This window comes from Bubalus bubalis, chromosome 1 (genome assembly GCF_019923935.1).
Source record: "Bubalus bubalis isolate 160015118507 breed Murrah chromosome 1, NDDB_SH_1, whole genome shotgun sequence".
Lineage (NCBI taxonomy): Eukaryota > Metazoa > Chordata > Mammalia > Artiodactyla > Bovidae > Bubalus > Bubalus bubalis.
Genome location: NC_059157.1, coordinates 42,773,627 through 42,794,873, shown reverse-complemented (window position 1 = coordinate 42,794,873; position 21,247 = coordinate 42,773,627). Strand labels below are relative to the sequence as shown.

General features: G+C 43.6%; 1 protein-coding gene across 3 annotated transcripts in view; it reads right to left on the bottom strand.

Annotated features, from left to right (window-relative positions):
* Positions 1-1,396: 1,396 nt before the first annotated feature.
* The window catches only part of CSMD1 (CUB and Sushi multiple domains 1), a 2,066,326-nt gene continuing 2,046,475 nt past the window's right edge, over positions 1,397-21,247 (bottom strand). For 2 of the 3 annotated variants that reach the window (XM_025272930.3, XM_044938996.2), the window contains 6 exons: positions 21,190-21,234; positions 18,223-18,381; positions 15,004-15,116; positions 14,188-14,275; positions 4,726-4,858; positions 1,397-4,624 (listed from right to left, as the gene is read on the bottom strand). In XM_025272930.3, the coding sequence (XP_025128715.3) occupies positions 4,465-4,624; positions 4,726-4,858; positions 14,188-14,275; positions 15,004-15,116; positions 18,223-18,381; positions 21,190-21,234 (698 nt within the window). In that variant the 3' untranslated portion in view covers positions 1,397-4,464. The remainder of the gene's footprint in view (positions 4,625-4,725; positions 4,859-14,187; positions 14,276-15,003; positions 15,117-18,222; positions 18,382-21,189; positions 21,235-21,247) is intronic. The other variant, XM_044938991.2, reaches the window with a different exon arrangement.

Here is a 21,247-nt window from a genome sequence, read left to right as displayed (position 1 = left end):
GCTGGGAGACCCCTCATATCAGGCAAAAGTGCCCCAGGCTTGAGTCATGGCCCTCAAGGCTTCAGCCTGCCCTTGACCCCGGAAGGAGGTTCCTGGCTCAGGGTGGCGGGGGAATTGAGGCTGACACCCCACAGACTGTCATGGGGAGGGTGTTCCCCAGGCTTCGAGCTGGGTTTCAGAAGCAGTGATGTTCCAGAGACGTGAACCTGCCATTCTGGGCACTTTGCCATGGTCGAAACCCCCTGTCGTCCTGTGACAGCCAGTCAGCCAAGACCAGGAGGCAGTCAGATTTCATCTCGTGCTCTCAGGAGCCTCTGCCTGGCACCCACGGCTGCATCATTGTGTGCTGGGCTCCCAGCTGGTGAGAGTGTGAACCTCACAGGCCTTCATGGAAGGGGCCCCAGTGAGCATTCAGAGTGAGTGTGCGCCCACGGCTGATGTGCTCTCAGCCTCCCGACAGCTCCTGTGGGATCCCCCATGCAGGCCGTGTGCCACACCCCCACCCTCCAGGCAGAGCAGACAGATTTCTCCACCCCAGGAATGTTAAAGCAAATGGCAAAGAAGAATGTTAAAGCAAGGGAAAACTGGCCTCTAACGTCAGCATCGCTGAGCTGTGCATACTTGGATAATCTCACTAATGTCTCTGGATTTCTGCTTGGTCATCTATAGAATCAGTGGTAAAACCTACTTCGTTAGGTTATATTGAATGTCCATGGGCATCTGGAGCTGGGTCTTCTGCAAGGTAGTCCTTGGCATTTAAAGACCTGATCCTAGGAGACCTACACACTAGGCTGGAGGACAAACCTGCATTACTTGGAAGCCACAGCGGGGCCATTCTTCGTTGTTTTTTTGTTGTGTAATGACTGATTCTCAGGAAAATGACTGTATGATTTGGTTAACTGCACGACACCCCACCTGACACCAAGGACTCAGAAAGCTTTGTGTCCCCGAGCCCAGAAGTGAGCAGGGAGCTGGCTCTGTTGTCACAGGCTCCTGAGGGGGTGTTCTCTGAGCCTTCTTCATGCACGACCCTTGGAATGTTCCGTGAAATCTATGTTTTCTTATATGGCGTTTTCAGTGTTGTGAAGGCTTACAGAAATAACTCACACTTTTTTTTTTAATCATAAAAGTATAGGCTTGATTTTGGTTTGGAGGGAACTGAAAGCTCTCAGTGATTTTAAGTCAAAAACCATCAAGAAGTCTGTCAGCCTCTGTTTCTCTGTATCAGTGCTTTTCATAAATGTGCTCTTTGTTAACCGCAACGGGGATGCTGTCTTGGGAAAGTATTGACTCTCGTTCTAAACACAGTGAACACCCATCACTAATTTGTTCTTTCCCTCCCCTTCCAGTGACTTGCAGGCATCTATTAAAGATAAAATTAATTCACACCAAAAAATAGAAATCTAAAATTAAATATTTAATTAGAACTCTGATTTGCTTTAAAGATAGGTGGCATTGCACAGGCTATATTACACTCTCTGTATAATTTTTTTTGACAAAAAAAGATAACTGTTCATTTTAACAGGTCACTTTAATATTAATACATGTGTAATAGGATTGGAACTGAACATCAGCTAGAGATGGTACATTGTACATTATTGGGAAAATTACAGTTTTGTATTGTAAAAACATTTATTTTTTTTAACAATTTACCTACATTAATCAAAAAATTACAGCATATTTAATAATTTTACAAATTCTTCATAAAAAATATATCTCTGTACAAAAAGGTCATTTGCACCTACTTCATGTCAGCAGCATGTGGCGAGGTGGCGAGACGGGTGGCTGATGGCGATGGTTTCCTGATCATAATGCCAGCGTTCTTTCCCCTTTTTTTATAATAGCTTTTTGTTTTTTTTTGTGGTTGTTTACAAAATATTTTACAGAAGAAAAAAATTATTGCAGCTAGCCTGAAGAAAGGCAAGATGTGTGGGACAAGCAGCAGTTTGAACAGCTTTGAAGCACAGAACCTGTCCGGGGCTCCCGCCCTCCATGGGCTCTGGCTGCTCCCGGAAACAATCCTGCAGCCGGGCAGGAGGGCGCACTTGCCGACGGCTTGGACCGAACCTCCAGCACCTCGCGGGAATCTGATCAACACTGCACACCCTGGGAAGAAACTGGGCAGAATTCTCGCACAAGAATTTCATGGGATACTTTTTTTTTTTTTAACAACATGCTCCAAACTGGCAACCGAGGACACTCTGACTTTGCACACAAAGGAGAATCACTTCTGATCTGATATGTGGTTTCTTGTATGTAGGTATGTCCTGTCGTGTCTGGTTTCTTGTATGTAGGTATGTCCTGTCGTGTCAGGGTTTTGTAAAGTCATTGACCAGCAAGCAGGTCAGGGATGTGGAGAGAGACACTGATTCAGACTCTGAAGTCAGCATTTTGCACCTAGTTTGAATGACTCAAACCGCATATGTACACGCTATTATATTTATCTATATGTATGTATATATATACACCTCATATGTATAGTAACCCTGTTCTCCCCTGCACACAAAGACGCGACAGCTTCCTCCTGTCTTTTCTTTACCTCAGCTCCCTGGGTGTGCGAGGAGCCTGCCTCTAACTGACCTCATCTGGCCTAAGGAGAAGAAGCCATAAGGACTCCAGGCTGCAAAGCCCTCTCGGTCCCACTGCCAGTCTGGCCAGGGCGAACCCTGGAGCTCCACGCTGCGGGTGGGAGAGGCTGGGAGAGGCCGGGGCCGCGGAGCTTGGCCACACCTCCCGACAGCTGTGCCCTTCAAACAGGCAGCACAACAGTGAGTGCCCCATGGGTAAGAGCGACTGAAATGTTCAAATTGAAACTTGAAAGAATGAGCTATTATCCTGACATTTGTGTTTTTCCTTTTTCACTTTTCAAGCCCTGCATCAAAGCATGCAACAAACACATCAGTCTTAAAGGTACGTGTGAACATGTCCTCAAGAACCAAGTCTCTATCGATGCTGCCGAGGATGGACAAAGGGGACCTTCTCAGTAAGTGGAATGCGGACTTAAAACTCAGGTAATAACATACGCCTTGGCTTTAAAAAAAAAATTTTTTTTTTAATCAAACAGCTGTAAGTAAAAATAAACACGATCTCTGAGTTTATTATGTAAACATCCTCACGGCTGCATCTTCTGCTTCCTGTCTGGGCTTTTACCGCCTTGGTAATCACACCTACTTTATTTATACTGTGATTCCTAATTTACCTGTGAGGAATTCTGAGCTCAGAAAAATCACCAAAGTTTTCTTTCCATCTGGGATTATACAGCATGAAACAGAAGAAATCTATAATAGTAATATCTAAACTGTGTCATCAGGAAAGAAGAGTGGGTGTGACTTTTCCTTGCCTCTAAAGGAACAATTACTATTTTGATCAGCCTGAAACTTTTCCACTGCGTCCCAGGAACACACAGTCCTTTAACAGAAAATGAGAGGGATGGCAGCGAAAGAGAGAAATTACAGCAGAGGATGGACAGGAAGACTGTGTGGTGAGCCCAAACCCACAGGCAGGTCATGAGCAACCTAAAATAAATTACTATTCACATCTGTACATGGCACATAGAAAGTGCTGCAGACCTCCTGCTATGAAGTAGTGGAATATTGACGATCATGGGATGGGGACAAGACCAAAGAAAGGATGAGGGGAAATAAAAGGCCTCTGTTCTTTCTCAATGAATTCAACACAGCTGTGAAGCTAAAAGAAAGCAGTAATAAAATAAGTCTCTTCATATTATTTTTCCTTTTAAAACCTGTGCCATATCTGGGGATATTTTTTCTTTTTTCTCACACGCTAACTAAACTGCAGCTGGAATGCTTAGCTTGACAGTATGGCAGGATGCTTATATACAATGGATAGTGTGTAGAAACCCCGTGTAAATAGTTTATTTTTTTTTATCAGAATCTTAGTCATTCATAACACACTAGTGCAAAAAATTGTGCATCAAAAATTCTGCGAGAGAACAGCTGACTGGGAAGTTTGCAGATGGCCCTGGGGCGGCCCCGAGGTGAGCTGCGGGGCCCTCGAAGCTTGCCGGTCTCGGGGAGGACGGCGCAAAGCGTCTGCAGGTGTGTGCGGCTGCCGGAAAGGTGTCTTCTTCAGGAGGGCTTTTTTTTTTTTCTTCTTTTTCCAGAATATTCATGGGGATTAAAAAAAAAAAAAACAATGAACCCATACTGCGGTGCTACCACGTGTGGCCCAGAGGCCGTCCTGCGGAGGCTGCACTGAGAGGCAGCTGGGCCACACCAGGCGGGCAGGGCTGCTGGGCAAGGCCGCGCATCCCGGGCCGCGCCCTCCTCCGCGCGCCTGGGCCGCAGCTGGGCGGCGGCGGGTCCGCTCCCGGGATGAGGGTCTGTCTGTGGCCCGCGTCCCCCGCGTGGCCGGGAGGGGCCGGGCCGGAGGGGAGGGTTTGTGGCACCTGTGGTCCCTGCTGTCCGTCGTCGGAGGTATGGCTATGAGGCGGCCGCCCGCGGGCTACACCACGGTGCACACCGTGTTCAGAGTCGTGTCAAAGCGCACGGCCTTGGCCTCAGTGGGCTTTAAGTTCGTGTCGTACATGGGGTTCTCAAAGGAGGCCTGCCCGTTGCTGTTCTCGTGGCCGGCGTAGCCGTTGTACTGGACCTTGGGTCTCGTCCTAGGGGCGGGAGACAAGAAGCGGGACAGGCCGTCAGGACCGCAGGGCCAGGCCCTGGGGAGAGACGCAGCGTCTGTACACCGACGGCGGGGCTACGGTACCTGTGTTTGTAGAGGTAAAATGCAAAGCCTGATAAGATGAGAGCGAAGAACGGCACTAGAATGGCAGCTGCCACAGAGCCGCTGCTGGTGCCTTGGTAGTGGCTCGAGGAGTCCCGGTCGGAGCTCACGGGGTCTGGAAAAGAAAGGGAGCTTTAACCTGCCGTCAGTGTCCTCCTGCTCACCCAGAGACAGAGCGACAATCGGTTTATCAACAAAGGTAGACTCTACAAGAAGCAGAAAGTGTTCCCATTCCATTGGGAAGCAGCTGACACTTCTTTGAAAGATTTTAACATCCATCTTAAGGAGTAAGACACGAAAAACGGGTGGTTCCTCATTTACCTTCAACCCTGTGACAGTGTCGTGTTTCCCGTGTGAGAACAGCAAAGGGGGCTGTGGTCATATTGACTTTTGCTTATAGTTATATTGACTTTTGCTTATGGCTGTAGATACTCACATTTGTGTAAAGTCTAACTGAAGCATGTACAGGGCTGTATCTGTCTATAGATGTGGGTAGCATGTGCTGTTTGCTCCAGCCCCAGGACAAATCACTGAAATTACACAAGAAGTCCAGGTCTCTATAGAAGTGGAATCACATTCATGTCTGACTCTCTGTGACCCCATGGAGTGTAGCCCACCAGGCTCCTCTATCCATGGAATTCTATAGACCAGAATACTGGAGTGGGCAGCCATTCCCTTCTCCAGGGAAGCTTCCCAAATCAGGGATTGAACCCAGGTCTCTCACACTGCAGGTGGATTCTTTACCATCTGAGCCACCATAGAGATGTGTGACTATCTTGGTGCAATCTACCTTTATTGGCATAGTCCAAAATTCATTATGAGTTTAGAAATCATCAAAGAATGCACGTCAATGTTATAAAGCAGGTTTCTATAAAATGAGTTCTGTCCATTAGAAGGGAAGGCAAGTATAAACATCTCAGTCACCAGGCAGGTGATATGATCATTAACTTGTGTATCTCCACAGTGGAGAGCTCTGCACAGCACTGAGGAAGAAGCAAACACTAAAATTTCAGATCGGAGAACATTTATCAAGGGATTTTTGCCCAATAAGTTTATTCTTAAAGAATTTACTTATAAAGCACAATTCTGAAAAGTATTTGGCTGAATTGCATGGAACCACTCAATGTACGTGTGCAGTTAATTATGACTGGGGTCATCTGAATATAGCAGAACTGTAAAATGAAGCTGACCTCGTTTCAAAGTATAGTTCCAGAATTTATGAGATGCTTCCTGTCCCCCCCCCCTTTTTTTTTTTTACAAAACACAAATACAAAGAAGTAATCAAATATTTAAAATAATTAAATAGCCTTTTAAAGACATTTTCATAAAACCTTAGAAATAATATTAATTGTCGTCTCCTTCAGTGGATGGGCTTCCCACGGTGACACTAGGGGTAAAGAGCCCTCCTGCCAGTGCAGGAGAGGCAGGTCCATCCTGCGTCGGGAAGGCCCCCTGGAGGCAGGCATGGCAGCCCACTCCAGTATTCTTGCCTGGAGAATCCCATGGACAGAGGAGCCTGGTGGGCTACAGTCCATGGGGTTGCAAAGAGTTGGACTTGACTGAGCGACCGAACATTCACAGTAGATGCAGGATTATGCTACTCACTACCACCTCCAGTTCTTAGGTAAACATATTTTATCCTGGATGTTGGCACCTTGTAAATCATACCTTTTGGCGATCCTCCTGTATCAGCATGTATGATTCAGATTTAATTTTTCATTTTCAGGGGCATTCACCAGCTGCCATACACGGGGGATGTCAGATATTTGTTCTAAATCTCAGCACCCAGGAGATGGGCTTGTGATCTGAGCCAGTGGGGTGCTCCCTCCCTGGGCACAGGGTTAGCATGAGTGATGCAGAGACTCGGGGCTGTGGTGGGGCTAGAGCCCTGGGGACAGCTTCAAGAGCTTCCTGGTGGTTAGGCAGGCCTGTCCAGTCTTGGGGCCGGGTGCAGCAGTAACCCCAGCCACCAGGGGTGGCGCTGTCCAGCCAGGAGAACCCAATGCCGCTCAAAGGGCCCAGCTTCAGTGATTTATTGTGAGAGTGAAATGTCAGGACATCTCAGCTACTTAGAACCTTAGCTGCACAGTTTCCCCAGGACCCACATTTACTAGAAAATTGGTTGCATGATGCCCGGGTAGTTGTCTGGCCAGCTTTCCTCTTAAATCTCCAGTTCCTACAGTAGAACCTGGAACATAACAGTTGCTCAGTACATATTTGAGAAATGAAAAAATGGTGCTGTCTTTGTCTTCAGTATCTTCTGGTTTCCATTAAGTTACCATGGCTCATTCTCCAGGTGTTTATAATTCTGTGCATCTCTGCTCATCCTGATAAATTTGTAGTCTGCTTAAATTAACCAAAGCCACTTTCTGTTATCTGCAAGCAAGACTATATATTTTTGGCCATAATAGATCTCAGACTTCCAATTAATAAAATCCTGGATAATGGACCTGCCACAGGAGACCTCACATCACGACACAGGGCAACATGAAAGGTCTTTGTGAATTAAACTCCTGACTTGACTCTGAAATTATTATGCTGTCTGGAGCTCCTAGTTAATTTCAGTTATTTACCCATGTTTTAATAATTTAAAGGGTAATACATGCACATTATATTAATTAAAGTAGCATAAGAAGATATACAAATAAATATGAAGATGATGGACATAAAGGGTCATGCCTTGCCTTTTGCACTAGCTTTCCTCTTTATGATTAACAAGGTATTCAGTTTTGCTTTTGCTTGTGCTTTAGCGTCCTTCACATAATGTACTAGTATAGTGTGTGTGTGTATATATATATTTGTATTTATTTATTTGGCTGCACCGGGTCTTAGTTGCAGCATGCAGGATCTAGTTCCCTGATGAGGAATGGAACCAGGGCCCCCAGCATTGGGTGTGCGGTGTCTTAGCCGCTGGGCCACTAGGAAAGTCCCCAGTGTATTATTAATATACGTGACTATTCTCTGTTCTTACTTTAAATATGGGTATACTATTTACTTTTTTAAAAATTTGCCTTTTTAAACTTAACCATATATTTGTGAGGGCTTCCCTGGTGGCTCAGTGGGTAAAGCGTCTGCCTACAATGCGGGAGACCCGGGTTCGATCCCTGGGTTGGGAAGATCCCCTGGAGAAGGAAATGGCAACCCACTCCAGTACTCTTGCCTGGAAAATCCCATGGACTGAGAAGCCTGGTAGGCTACAATCCGTGGGGTCGCAAAGAGTTGGACACGACTGAGTGACAATTATTATTATAATTATATATTTGTGAAGTTCTTCCATCTGTGCATGTGCATGTAATTGTTTTCAGGTGTGCAGTATTCTATTAATTGGCTAAACCAGAATTTATTTAGCCAGTTTGCTGCTGAAGAACATTTGGTTCATTTCTAGCCTTTCTCTGTGATGCCACCATGAAATCCCCTTTCTGCAGCGATGCATCAGCAGGAGGCTGAATATACAGGATAGATTCTAAGAAGTAAAAGCACTGCCCAACAGAATGTGTACCTTGTAGCACTGCTCAGTTCAGTTCAGTCGCTTAGTCGTGTCCAACTCTTTGCGACCCCGTGAATAGCAGCACGTCCATCACCAACTCCCGGAGTTCACCCAAACTCACGTCTATCGAGTTGGTGATGCCATCCAGCCATCTCATCCTCTGTTGTCCCCTTCTCCTCCTGCCCCCAATCCCTCCCAGCATCAGGGTCTTTTCCAATGAGTCAAGTCTTTGCATGAGGTGGCCAAAGTATTGGAGCTTCAACTTCAGCATCAGTTCTTCCAATGAACACCCAGGACTGATCGCCTTTAGAATGGACTGGCTGGATCTCTTTGCAGTCCAGGGGACTCTCAAGAGTCTTCTCCAACACCACAGTTCTCAGTCTTACCTAATCTCTCTCTAAAGTGGCATCCCGATTTCCTCCCAACCCATCTCAGGAGAGACCTGGACATTGCGTCCAGTCTCCCCTGCCACGCCCCCCGCCTCCATCCTGGCCTCTTGCTGCCCCCCTCCTGCACATGATTACCACTGCTGCTGCCCTAGGAAACCAGATGCAGTGTGCAGCTGTTTTCTCAGTTGTGCTTCTTAAGAATGAAGGTGAGTGTCTTTTCATGTTATAGGCTGGAGCACTACTGAAAGAAATGCACATACTATAGAACTCACCATTTTAATGCTAGGGTGCAAGAATTCACCTTTTAATTCAAGAGTTTTCTTTTTTCCTATTAAAAATGTGGGGGTTGATGCTGCGGTGATCACCACAGCCTATGTGAGAACACTGCTGTCCCCCCTAAAATTGAACAGAGGCCTCAGCACTCAGTCCTCTGTACTCCAGCTTTAGGCAACCACCGCTCTACTCTCAGTCTGTATAGATTTGGCTGCTCTGGATACAGCATATAAATACAAGAACTCAGTATGTGTTTTTTGGTGATCGGCTTCTCATATTTAGCATGACGTTTTCAAGATAATATCGACAGTATGCATGCGCCACATGCTGTTGATCTGTTCACTGCTGATGGACACTTGGGTTGTTTCCACATTTGGACAATTGGGAATAATGCTGGTATAAACTTTCATGTGTAGATTTATGTGTGAACATGTATTTCCTAGTTCTCTTGTCATATGTGTTGGAGTGGAAATGCTGAAGCTTGCGGTAGCCTCATGTTTCAACTACCTGATGAATGACTGCCAGGCAGTTTTCCACAGCAACCACACCATCATCACTTTTGCATCAGCATGGTATGAGCCTCCTAATTGCTGCACATCTTTGCTTCCACTTGTTTCTTGTCATTATGATCTCAGCCACCCAAGTGGGTGTGAGGTGGTTTTCATTTGTGTTTCCCTAATGATTAATGATGTTGAGCATCTTTTCATTTACTTGTTGGTCATTTTTATCTCTTTGGAGAAATGTGTATTCAAATTGGTTGCCAGTGTTTTAATTAGGTTGTTTCCTTGCTAAAGGTGTGCTTGAGGAGACCTTATGAATAGCTGAGAAAAGAAGAGAAGCTAAAGGCAAAGGAGAAAAGGAAAGATATACCTATTTGAAGAGTTCCAAAGAATAGCGTGGAGAGATGAGAAAGCCTTCCTAAGTGAACAATGCAAAGAAATAGAGGAAAACAATAGAATGGGAAAGGCTTGAAATCTCTTCAAGAAAATTAGAGATACCAAGGGAATACTTCATTCAAAGATGGGCTCAATAAAGGACAGAAATGGTATAGACCTAACAGAAGCAGAAGATATTAAGAAGAGGTGGCAAGAATACACAGAAGAACTATACAAAAAAGATCTCTATGACCCAGATAACCACGATGATATGATCACTCACCTGGAGCCAGACATCCTAGAATGAGAAGTCAAGTCAGCCTTAGGGAATATCACTATGAACAAAGCTAGTGGAGGTGATGGAATTCCAGTGGAGCTATTTCAAATCCTAAAAGATGATGCTGTGCAAGTGCTGCACTCGATATGCCAGCAAATTTGGAAAACTCAGTAATGGCCACAGGACTGGAAAAGGTCAGTTTTCATTCCAATCAGAAAGGTAATGCCAAAGAATGTTCAAACTACTGCACAACTGTATTCATCTCACGTGCTAGCAAAGTAATGCTCAAAACTCTGCAAGTCAGGCTTCAATAATATGTGAACCGTGAACTTCCAGATGTTGAAGCTGGATTTAGAAAAGGCAGAGGAACCAGAGATGAAATGGCCAACATCCACTGGATCATCAAAAAAGCAAGAGAGTTCCAGAAAAACATCTACTTCTGCTTTATTGACTACACCAAAGCCTGTGACTATGTGGATCACAACAAACTGTGGAAAAGAATACCAGACCACCTGACCTGTCTCCTGAGAAATCTGTATGCAGATCAAGAAGCAACAGTTAGAACTGGACATGGAACAACAGACTGGTTCCAAATAGGCAAAGGAGTTCGTCAAGGCTGTATATTGTCACCCTGCTTATTTAACTTATATGCAGAGTACATCATGCGAAATGCCAGGCTGGATGAAGCACAAGCTGGAATCAAGATTGCCGGGAGAAATATCAATAACCTCAGATATGCAGATGACACCACCCTAATGGCAGAAAGCGAAGAACTAAAGAGCCTCTTGAGGAAAGTAAAGGAGGAGTGTGAAAAAGTTGGCTTAAAACCCAACATTCAGAAAACTAAGATCATGGCATCTGGTCCCATCATGGCAAGTAGATGGGAAAACAATGGAAACAGTGAGAGACTTTATTTTTGGGGGGCTCCAAAATCTCTGCAGATGGTGACTGCAGCCATGAAATTCAAAGACGTTTGTTCCTTGGAAGAAAAGCTATGACCAACCAAGACAGCATGTTATAAAGCAGAGACATTACTTCACCAACAAAGGTCCGTCTAGTCAAAGCTATGGTTTTTCCAGGAGTCATGTATGGATGTGAGCAGTGGATCACAAAGAAAGCTGAGCACTGAATTGATGCTTTTGAACTGTGGTGTTGGAGAAGACTCTTGAGAGTCCCTTGGACTGCAAGGAGATCCAACCAGTCCATCCTAAAGGAAATCAGTCCTGAATATTCATTGGAAGGACTGATGCTGAAACTGAAACTCCAATACTTTGGCCACCTAATGTGAAAAACTAACTCATTAGAAAAGACCCTGATGCTGGGAAAGACTGAGGGCTGGAGGAGAAAGGGATGAGATAGTTGGATGGCATCACCGACTTGATGGACATGAGTTTGAGTAAACTCTGGGAGCTGGTGATGGACAGGGAAGCCTGTCATGCTGCAGTCCATGGGGTTGCAAAGAGTCAGACATGACAAAGCAACCAAACTGAACTGAAATGTGTACTATTTAGCAATAGGGTTTTATATTCTGGATACATGTTCCTGAGTAGATACATGGCTTGTGCTTTCTCCCATTCTGATTGGGGGAGTGTAGCAGGGGGGCTAGATTTTCTTAATATTTATTTTCATTTGGTTGACCGTTCCACATCTTAGTTGCGGCATGCAGTATCTAGTTCCCTGACCAGGGATCAAACCTGGGCCCCCACTGGAGAATGAAGTCTTAGCCACTGGACCACTAGGGAGGTCCTTGGGACTTCAATTTTAATGGGGAAACCAATTTATTTTTGTTTCTTACACAATTTTTGCATTAGAGATGCCTTTCAAACTAACTTGCTTTAGTATCCATTTCGGAGAAGGCAATGGCACCCCACTCCAGTAATTTTGCCTAGAAAATCCCATGGATGGAGGAGCCTGGTAGGCTGCAGTCCATGGGGTCGCTAGAGTAGGACAAGACTGAGTGACTTCACTTTCACTTTTCACTTTCATGCAATGGAGAAGGAAATGGCAACCCACTCCAGTGTTCTTGCCTGGAGAATCCCAGGGATGGGGAAGCCTGGTGGGCTGCTGTCTATGGGGTTGCACAGAGTTGGACACGACTGAAGTGATGCAGCAGCAGTATCCATTTAAAGATAATCACTTTTTTAAAAAAATTTATCTACTGACTGGAGACAATTAAGAGGTTGCTTATTTTTATCCATAAAAATAGAGTGTAGCCATAACTCTGAAATGAATGGCTGTTGTTGAAACATTACTTACACGTAGACTTTTCCTCATTAGTTGAATGGGAGACTTGCTTGTGATTCACATTATTTTGTGAGCCAAATTGTTTTTCCTGACAATAAGCTCATCATCACATGAGAAGATCACTTGTTAAAGCAAGCTGTTCTTTTGTTAGATTAAAAAGAAATGGGGCAGTGCAAAAAAATTCTCAACAGCAAAGTGATGATTCTGGTCAGGCTGACTAGATCAGTAAACTCTGCCATCCACGGAGTATTGTGCACGGCTCGCTGGGGTGTCCTTAGACGGAATTACTAGAGCATGTGCCTCGGAGAAAGGAGGGCAGATAACCACAGGGTTTGGCTCAGAGCAAGAGAAAACTTCACCATCATTAGTGCCGGCCTATTTTCATTATCTCAAAATAATGTGACCCCATTGAAAGCTCCATCTCAGCCATGGCTGACATTGTAATTTAAAGCTCTTCTATGTAAAAGTTCTTAATTTGGAAAGGTGGGTTTAGAGTATTGTATTATTAATTGTATAATTAATTGTATGATCCCTTTTGGTCAAGTTTATTTTTTCCCAAGCATGATAGTATACAGTTTGATATATATTTCCTTTAGAATCCCTCAGGATGCTGATAAAGGTTTTATGAAATGAGTACATCAGTGACAACCATCACCGAATATTACACTCATGTTCCTCTGAAAGACTGCTTGGCATCAAATCCTACACAGTGGAACTCCTCTATGTACAATTAATACGTTAGGCGCATTCTGTAAGTAAAGTAGAAAGTAGCTGATGGTAACATGGCACTCATCTCATTATAAAAATTGCACCTTCTCATCTGTGTTAGCAGCAACATGAGTAAGGACGTGTGTGAGAAGAGCTTTAGCACAAAGCAAACCCTCATATTGACTCAATCTTCCCAGCAACCGGGAACTGACTCTCTACTGAGATTTCAGATGATGAAATAGGCTCCAGAGTGTTGTAATTCCTCCTGGATCACAGAACTAGCAAGTGGATGAGGTAAGCTTCACATCTAGTAGTTTTTTTCATACATTTTTCTTGTCTAATTACTAAGATATACATCAAGTACTTGAGAAAGACATAAAGAAGGCAGGCAGGCGGATTTGTCCCTTCTATCTAGAGCAAACTTCTTTCTCATATATATAAGTCACGAACACCATTCCACATCAATATGTAATCTTTGTTCTCTAATGACATATATTTAATTAAACTGTCTTACATTTAATATAACACATTGCATAAGATTGATGTAAGAAGCAATTCATTTATGATATATGTGTGAGATATTCAGGTTATTTCTAATTTCAAGTATTAAGAATAGTCCTGCTGTACACATACCTGAATATGCAAAAAATCATGGTCACACTTGTTTGATTAAAAATCTTAGAGATAGAATTTTTTATAAAAGATTATTGTCAAATTATAGACATCTACTCACACACTCACCAAAAATGAACACCCAAGTGCCTTTTCCTAGTCCACACCAAATCTGACATTCTCATAGCTGAACATGATCTATCTTTGTTACCATAATACATATTTTTCAAGTTAATATCTTTTCATAGTTTATTGGCCATTTTAAATTACTCTTTCTTAATGATATTCTTAGGGTAATATAGTGTGTTTATTCTTTGAATTTCCATTTTGCTTTCTTCCCATATTTCAAAGTATTTCTTTGTATATTAAAGATATTCTGTGTCTGGCATATTTATGCCAGCTGATATTTCCTGTTTTGCTTGCTGATGAAGAAGATTTTTTCATCCAGTTGTAAAATACGTGTCTCTCCTGTTATTTTTGTTTCTGTTTCTTTCCAGTCACATTTTCTATTGCATTCAGCTCAGTCACCTGCAGACCAATCTGATATTTGATTTGAAAAATCATGTAAGTGCAGCATACCTTGCCTTTCCAGCTTGAATTTCCCAAAGTCTTTTCCATGTATGTCACCTTGAAAAGTAAACCCTCCTCTTTCAAGTCCGGATGATACCTGATACACGTGAAAAGGAAGAAAACAACAAAAATTAACCATAACCTCTTCTTTTATCATAATATAAATATTATTTCTCCTATTTAAACATTAATGGTTAGTTATTTTAAACATTTGTTATTCCTTTGAGATTCCCATTTATGGTTAAAATTGAGAAATACAGATATGAACTTTCAACTACCAAACTCTGTCTCATTTTGATCTCCAAAACAGTAGTAAAATTTACACCTTATTTATATGTTTAGTATCCTTTGTAAGGGGGACACACATACGGATCACCTCGGAGCCTGCAGCACGTAAAACTCACTGTGTCACAGCTGCTGTCTCCTGTTATCACGCGAGGCCTTCTACCTCGAGTTTGATGATGAATCAGTGCAGAGGCACTGGAAAGAGACCATTAAGGGGCACCGGGGTCTCTCTCGGCACGTGCAGGCTGGTTACTGTGGCTTTGGGGAAAGTCTGGCTCCACTGTCACAGTGGGGAGTGGTCTGCATCTAAGCTCTTGTGTGTCAGGCAGGAACAGCCTGTCGCTGCGGGCCGGTTTCTTTCTGGTCTCAGCGGCTTTCTCCCATCAGATGGTGAAGGGGTGGCACTGCTGCAGGGCCAGGCCGGGGGCCCTGCGTTTCCACGGTGCAGACAGGACCCAGGCCATCTTGGAAGGAATCCCCGCTGGTGCCCCCAACTCTGTGCAGACATGAGGATTAGAAAACCCTCCAGGAAGTACTCACATAACCATCCAGTCCCCAGTTGTCATTCTCAAAGTTGCTGACGAAAATATCCACTGGACCTTTTATCTGAAAAGCTTTCAGAAGTAAGTGGGCCTCCTCCTTCTTGTAAACACCTAGGAAAGGAGCATGGGTTATTCTTACATTGCAGAAATGTAAGAATATGGTCAGGAAGGTAGGCACTTGGCCCATTTATGTGGAATATGATATAGAGAGGATAGTGTTTTCAATAACAGCGATTTAGTGTTTTTATTTTTAAAGTTTAGCTATAGCCCTCCTTTTTCCCTAAAAAAATCACCTCTTATTGAAGTCATTGTCTGTCTCGAGTAAGTATTGTCTGCTGCTGCTGCTGCTGCTAAGTCGCTTCAGTCCTGTCCGACTCTGTGCGACCCCATAGACGGCAGCCCACCAGGCTCCCCTGTCCCTGGGATTCTCCAGGCAAGAACACTGGAGTGGGTTGCCATTTCCTTCTCCAATGCATGAACAATGCAAAGTGAAAGTAAAGTCGCTCAGTTGTGTCCGACTCCTAGCGACCCCGTAGACTGCAGCCCACCAGGCCCCTCCATCCATGGGATTTTCCAGGCAAGAGTACTGGAGTGGGGTGCCATTGCCTTCTCCGAAGTATTATCTACTTCACACAATTCAACATCTTTATCCCGCAGAAGGAAAAAAGTAATATACATTCACTTATATTAAGTTTTTTAAATTCATAATTTTTATTCTGTTTGTACTCACTTCTGAGGACAGGGGTATGTATTATAGAAAAGAATAAGATACAAGACCTAGGGGATTAAACTACTGTGTATGAAATAAACAAGCTAGAAAGATATATTGTATAGTACTGGTAATATACCAAATATTTTACAATAACTTTAAATGGAGAATAATCTATAAAATACTGAATCACTAAAAAAATGATGTCTTGATAAAAACAGCTATGCTGAATGGACACGTGGAGAGTTTGTACGCAATTCTTACAAAATTTCAGTGTGGGAAAATGTAACTATTTATAAATCAATAAAAAAAAAAGAGACCATAAAAATAGCCCCAAATATAGCTACTTATATAGATGAGCTGTGCTTATTAAAATGAAATGAACGGCTTCATGGACAAAGGTCCACTGAATGACTGCTGAATGGTTTCATCCAGGGCGTCCGGGTGTGTACTGGGGATGTGGGGGGATGTGCCCGCAGCTATGGCTAGTTCCCTACCCAAAGGAGGAACCAAATGAATAAGTAAACAAAGAAATGAACAGATATTAAAGAATAATAATAATGAACCCAAACGCCTTCTGTGCAGAGAGACAGGCTCAAGGGAAGGTCACACTGTTTCAGGAACTCCAGCAGTTAATTCCCACTTTCTCTCATTAGAGAAACAGACCTCTAAAAACATTGCAGGAAGACTGTCCACTGGCCAGTCACACAAGAGGAATGGAACCCATGGCCGAGAAAGACCCATGGATGGGGAGGACCACCTAACGGGTTGACTCTGGGCTGCTGTCCATGGCCACCATCAGCAGCTCTGTGTTCTTGGCACACAGTTTGTGGAACCCCACTTCCACAAACTCTTAGTAGAGATAAGATATATGTATTTAGGAGATACTTATGGTGTTTAAATTACAGCACCCCATAGGACACCAGGTCCTGGCTGGCTTTCCAGGAGCATGACTTGTCCTTCCTCCCGTATGCTTCTTCGAAATCAGACTGTACACAGCGGGTGGACTTCTGTCTAGCCACTGGGACTCAGTCTGAACAACTCTTGATACAAACTTTTCTCCAGATCCAAACCTAACTGCATCAAAGTCACACTGGAGAACATTTCCTTTGGGAAAAAAGTCCAAACTCCATGAAGAAAAATATTATCCAAAGGACCTGGGTGAGCCTAAGAAATCTGAATATTTTACAAAGTCTTAGTTATTCTGATCCAGGACTAGATTTGAGATCCCAGGCTATCTATTTATACATTCACAGGGTCAAGATAATGAATTCATAAATAAGTACCTGTTAAAAATCTGTGAGTATGGATTATTTTTCTTTTCCTAAATCCAGAGTGTGTGCACTGTTTTTAGGTGTTTTCCCAGGGCTTCCCTGGTGGCTCAGATGGTAAAGAATCTGCCTGCAATGCAGGAGACCTACGTTTGATCCCTGGGTTGGGAAGATCCCCTGGAGGAGGGCATGGCAACCCACTGCAGTATTCTTGCCTGAAGAATCCCCATGGACAGAGGAGCCTGGCGGGCCAAGGTCCATGGGGTCACAGAGTCGGACACAACTCAGTGACTAAGCACAACACAGCAACAGCCAGGGAAGCAGGGAAGTGAGACATGAGGGATGGGAGGAGTCCTCAGTGGCTTTCATACTTTGTGGCGGTGAACCATGTGTCTGTCTGGTCATCAGTGACGTGTGGGTGCCCCTTGGGGGCCCTTTATGTTCAGAACCCGGGCTGGGACTTGTGGATAACTCAGTCTGAACCCTTTGGAAGTTGGTCTATAAAAAAGGATACACTGTTATAAGTGAGATAATTTGGAGGAAAAAAATGGCAGTAGGTTCAGTCTCAAGGTGATTCTGTGTCCTGTGGGTTGATGCTCTCAACCCACGTGGGTTGGAGATTCTAATCACTGAGCTCCTGACCGCAGAGCTCAAATCCTACTCCTGCCCTGTCACTTAGGAAGGCCGCTTAGTTTTCCTGGGTATCTCTTTTTTTTTAACCAGTAAAAAAAGAAAAAAAAAAAAAAGAAGTGTTTAATAATAATACTTAAATCACAAGATTGATGCAAGAAGGAAATGAACAATATATATATAAAGCACTTAAAAGTGTCTCTTGCTTAAAAATAAACCAGAGTTGGTTATTTTCTTTTTAATTGTTTTTTTAAACTGAGACACATCAATAAAAGCTCACCAGGAGCAAACAAGTTTTAAGGAATGACAGCAAGGGGATAACAAAACTGTGAATTTTGAAGATGTGACTATCTGGACATAAATCTTACATCTTTGATGTAACATGATCTCTGTGTAATCTGGAGAAAATTAATTTGCTTTTCTGTACTGGTTTTGTAATATTTTAAATGAGGAAACTGAACCATCCTGCCTCAGTCACTGAGATGACCTAGTGAGAGGCAGCAGGTGCAAAGCCCAAGTGACATCAGCCAGCACTTGGCCCGTGCTGGTGCCCCCTTTGCCAGAAGACTGATGGAGGGTCTGGTGAGGGAGCCCCCTGGGTGCCTACCTGTCAACTTCAGCTCCCCCTGGGAGTCAGTGAACGTTGCATTCACTTTGCTGCTAGTTGCATTGAACCAGTCGACAGTTAGGGTCGCAGGCTGTCTTTTCCCTAAATATTCGTAATATCCCTTCCACACCGAATGGATGAAAAACACATCTGAAGGAACTGTGGGGGGAGAAAACAGAGAAATGTTAGCATACAGAACAGTTACATTAGATGTTTTAATACACAGAAGGCATAGCACTGCTCATAAAGACAGCACGACAGTGGCGATGGTGATGACGAAGACCTGTCTCCATGTCCCTTCACAGCAGGTTTGTAAGAGTCAGGTGAGCCGGGCGGGAGCAGGCAGGTTACTGCAACATGCAGACAGTCATCTGTCACTGGGGTGGATGCCAGTGCACCTGTGTTACCAGATCCGCCAGGGCCAGCGTGTCTAGTGAACTGGGACTGCGGACACTAGGTAAGGTCTCATCAGTCAGGCTGACCTGGAAATCACTACTGCCGTGTCACTGACTATCCGAGTCCACTTGCTGTGGGAAGACTTAGGAGGCTCAGAGGAACTGACATCTGCCAGGGCCCTTCTGCCCTCAGAAAGCCTGCATTTCACAGCACCACTTTGACTGCACAGACCCGGCTTATGGAGACAAAGATGCTTTATTTCCCAAGATCTTTATTTTGTAAGTAAAGCCAATCTCTCATCTAGCTCTTCTGCTCTACTCTAATCCCCCTGATGAGAAATAGTCCAGAATTGGTAAGAAAGCTAGACTAAATGATGTCAAAAACCAAAGGCAAACTGTCTTCTTGAAACATTACAATTCATCTGAGACAGGAATTCTTACAAAGATTATTGAGCTATTCTCTCTTTTCACTGGTTACAAACAAATTAAAACTTTTCACATTTCTGCTAATAAATAAGTATAAAATCCTGCTATTTTTACAGTATTGCTGTAACATTTTACAGGGGAATTGATGTAAATATGCATCAGTGAATCCACTAAATTTCTCTCTGTTCTGTCTCATGACATATGTAAATCGTTTAATTGGACAACATCCGCCGTGAGTGGGACTGGTCAGAAGGTACTTTTGGACTTCCCAGGTATAAAGAAAGATGCTGGTCTCCCTAAATGTGTTTTTAGCAAATGCACTTATGGCCACAGTGTGGTGAGGACAGAGTACAGAGTCCCTGGTTGCGCTTTTCTTTCCAGCTCCGCTGGACGTTTGCCTGTTTTCCCAGACAGGCTGATCCTACAAGACGTCTCCCAACAACAGAACAATGTCAGCACTTGCTGGGCTTTGATGGACCCAACTTCCTAATAGTAATAATTTTAAAACTCAAGTTTGAAGCAAGGACTTGACACAGGCCTCTGACACAGCTGCTGATTGATCAGGACACTGAGCAGGCCCATCATCAGCAGTATCACCAAGGCCCACTTTTCATCAGCAAGCCCGAGATGCCTTGTCTTCCTTTTCTAAAGTAAATAGCCTTTTAAACAGTATCCAGATCACTTTCCCTAGTTGGAAGGGACACACCCAGTGGAAGCTGTGAATGTGCCAAGGTCCTCTCGTTGGTGGGTCGGGTGGACCAGCCGGGCTGGGCAGCAGCAGAAGCAGCAGGTCGGCGGGGCAGCTCCGACTGTGCTCAGCTGCGACCACTGGGGACATGGAGGATCCTTTTGGGTCCTTGTCCTCTGACCTGTTGCTGGTGGTTTGCAGTGTAATGTAACCACCACAGTGGAGGTGCTAGACTGTGTGCCTATACAAAGAAGCTCGTTTCATCAGTGCTTCCCTTCAGAGAGGATAGGGCACATTGAGGTAGAGTCTGAAACGCTATAGTTGATTCATACTGATGTTTGGTAGAAACCAATGCAATATTGTAAAGCAATTATCCTTCAATTAAAAATAAATAAATTTTAAAAAGAGCCTGCAGACTTTTCACTGCCCACAACAAAACCAGAAAACAAAGCAGAACAAACACCACCACCACCACCCACTGTGCTTTCTTCCACAGAAGTAAATGTTGCCTGGATAGAGTACTGATTTCTGTGTTTGATTTTCAAATAACATTTACATAGAATAGTACAGAAAAACATTTTAAGGTAGGTCTTATACTTCATGGTGTACAATGCATGAATTCCTTTAACCATGTTGGAACTTTTTGCCTCATCTAAGAATTAAATGCAAAACCCAGCAACTGTGACTGAACTTACAGCATTTCACATACTCTCTCCACATTTGACCCTGGAACAGAGTTTATGGCTAAGAAACCAGTGTGAAAACCTGAATACAGAAAACACCAGAAAATGCAACTTACCTAAGTGTTTTCTGTTGTATTTTTTTTGTTTGACTTACATTATAACTTGGGGACACACTATATTGTTTAAATATTCTCTAAATTTATAACAGGCCAGGTGATTTGGAGTAACGAACATCTTCATTAGGAAATAAACCTGCACCTTTCCTGTTTGCTACGGCATGCATTAAGCAAGGTATCACACACAACAGAAAGCGAGAATTAAAGCATCGGAGGCAGAGGATGGAGATACTTGGGGAAGGGTGCACCCCACAGTTGAGCTGCTGGAATGCGCAGCTGGCACGATGTGTTGTTTACTGTAGCATCCTCTTGTGGAGGAAAGACGCACAACCCTCTTTATAAGGCTCTCTGTTATACCACATTCTGGCTCAACATCTGATGTCCACTTCTGCCTACAAAATGCCCAAGGTACCTTTTCGTAAAACAGCGTGAGATAATGACAAAGGTTTTCCTTTTAAGTAAAGTATTGTTATTCCATTAACAAACCATGGTTATGAGAGAAACAGGAACCTGTGTGGGCTTGGTGTTTTAAATAACTGAAACTTTAATTTGTTTATGGACTAAAGGAATCAGAAATTTGTTTCTTTGGCTGCACAGAGTATAGTAGAGAACAGATCATCTTATTTGATTTAAATCTGTAACTGTTCTGGTATACAAACCTGGAGTTTTAGTAACTGTTTCATTAACTTCTCTCACTCCTTTACCTACAAGTAAAAA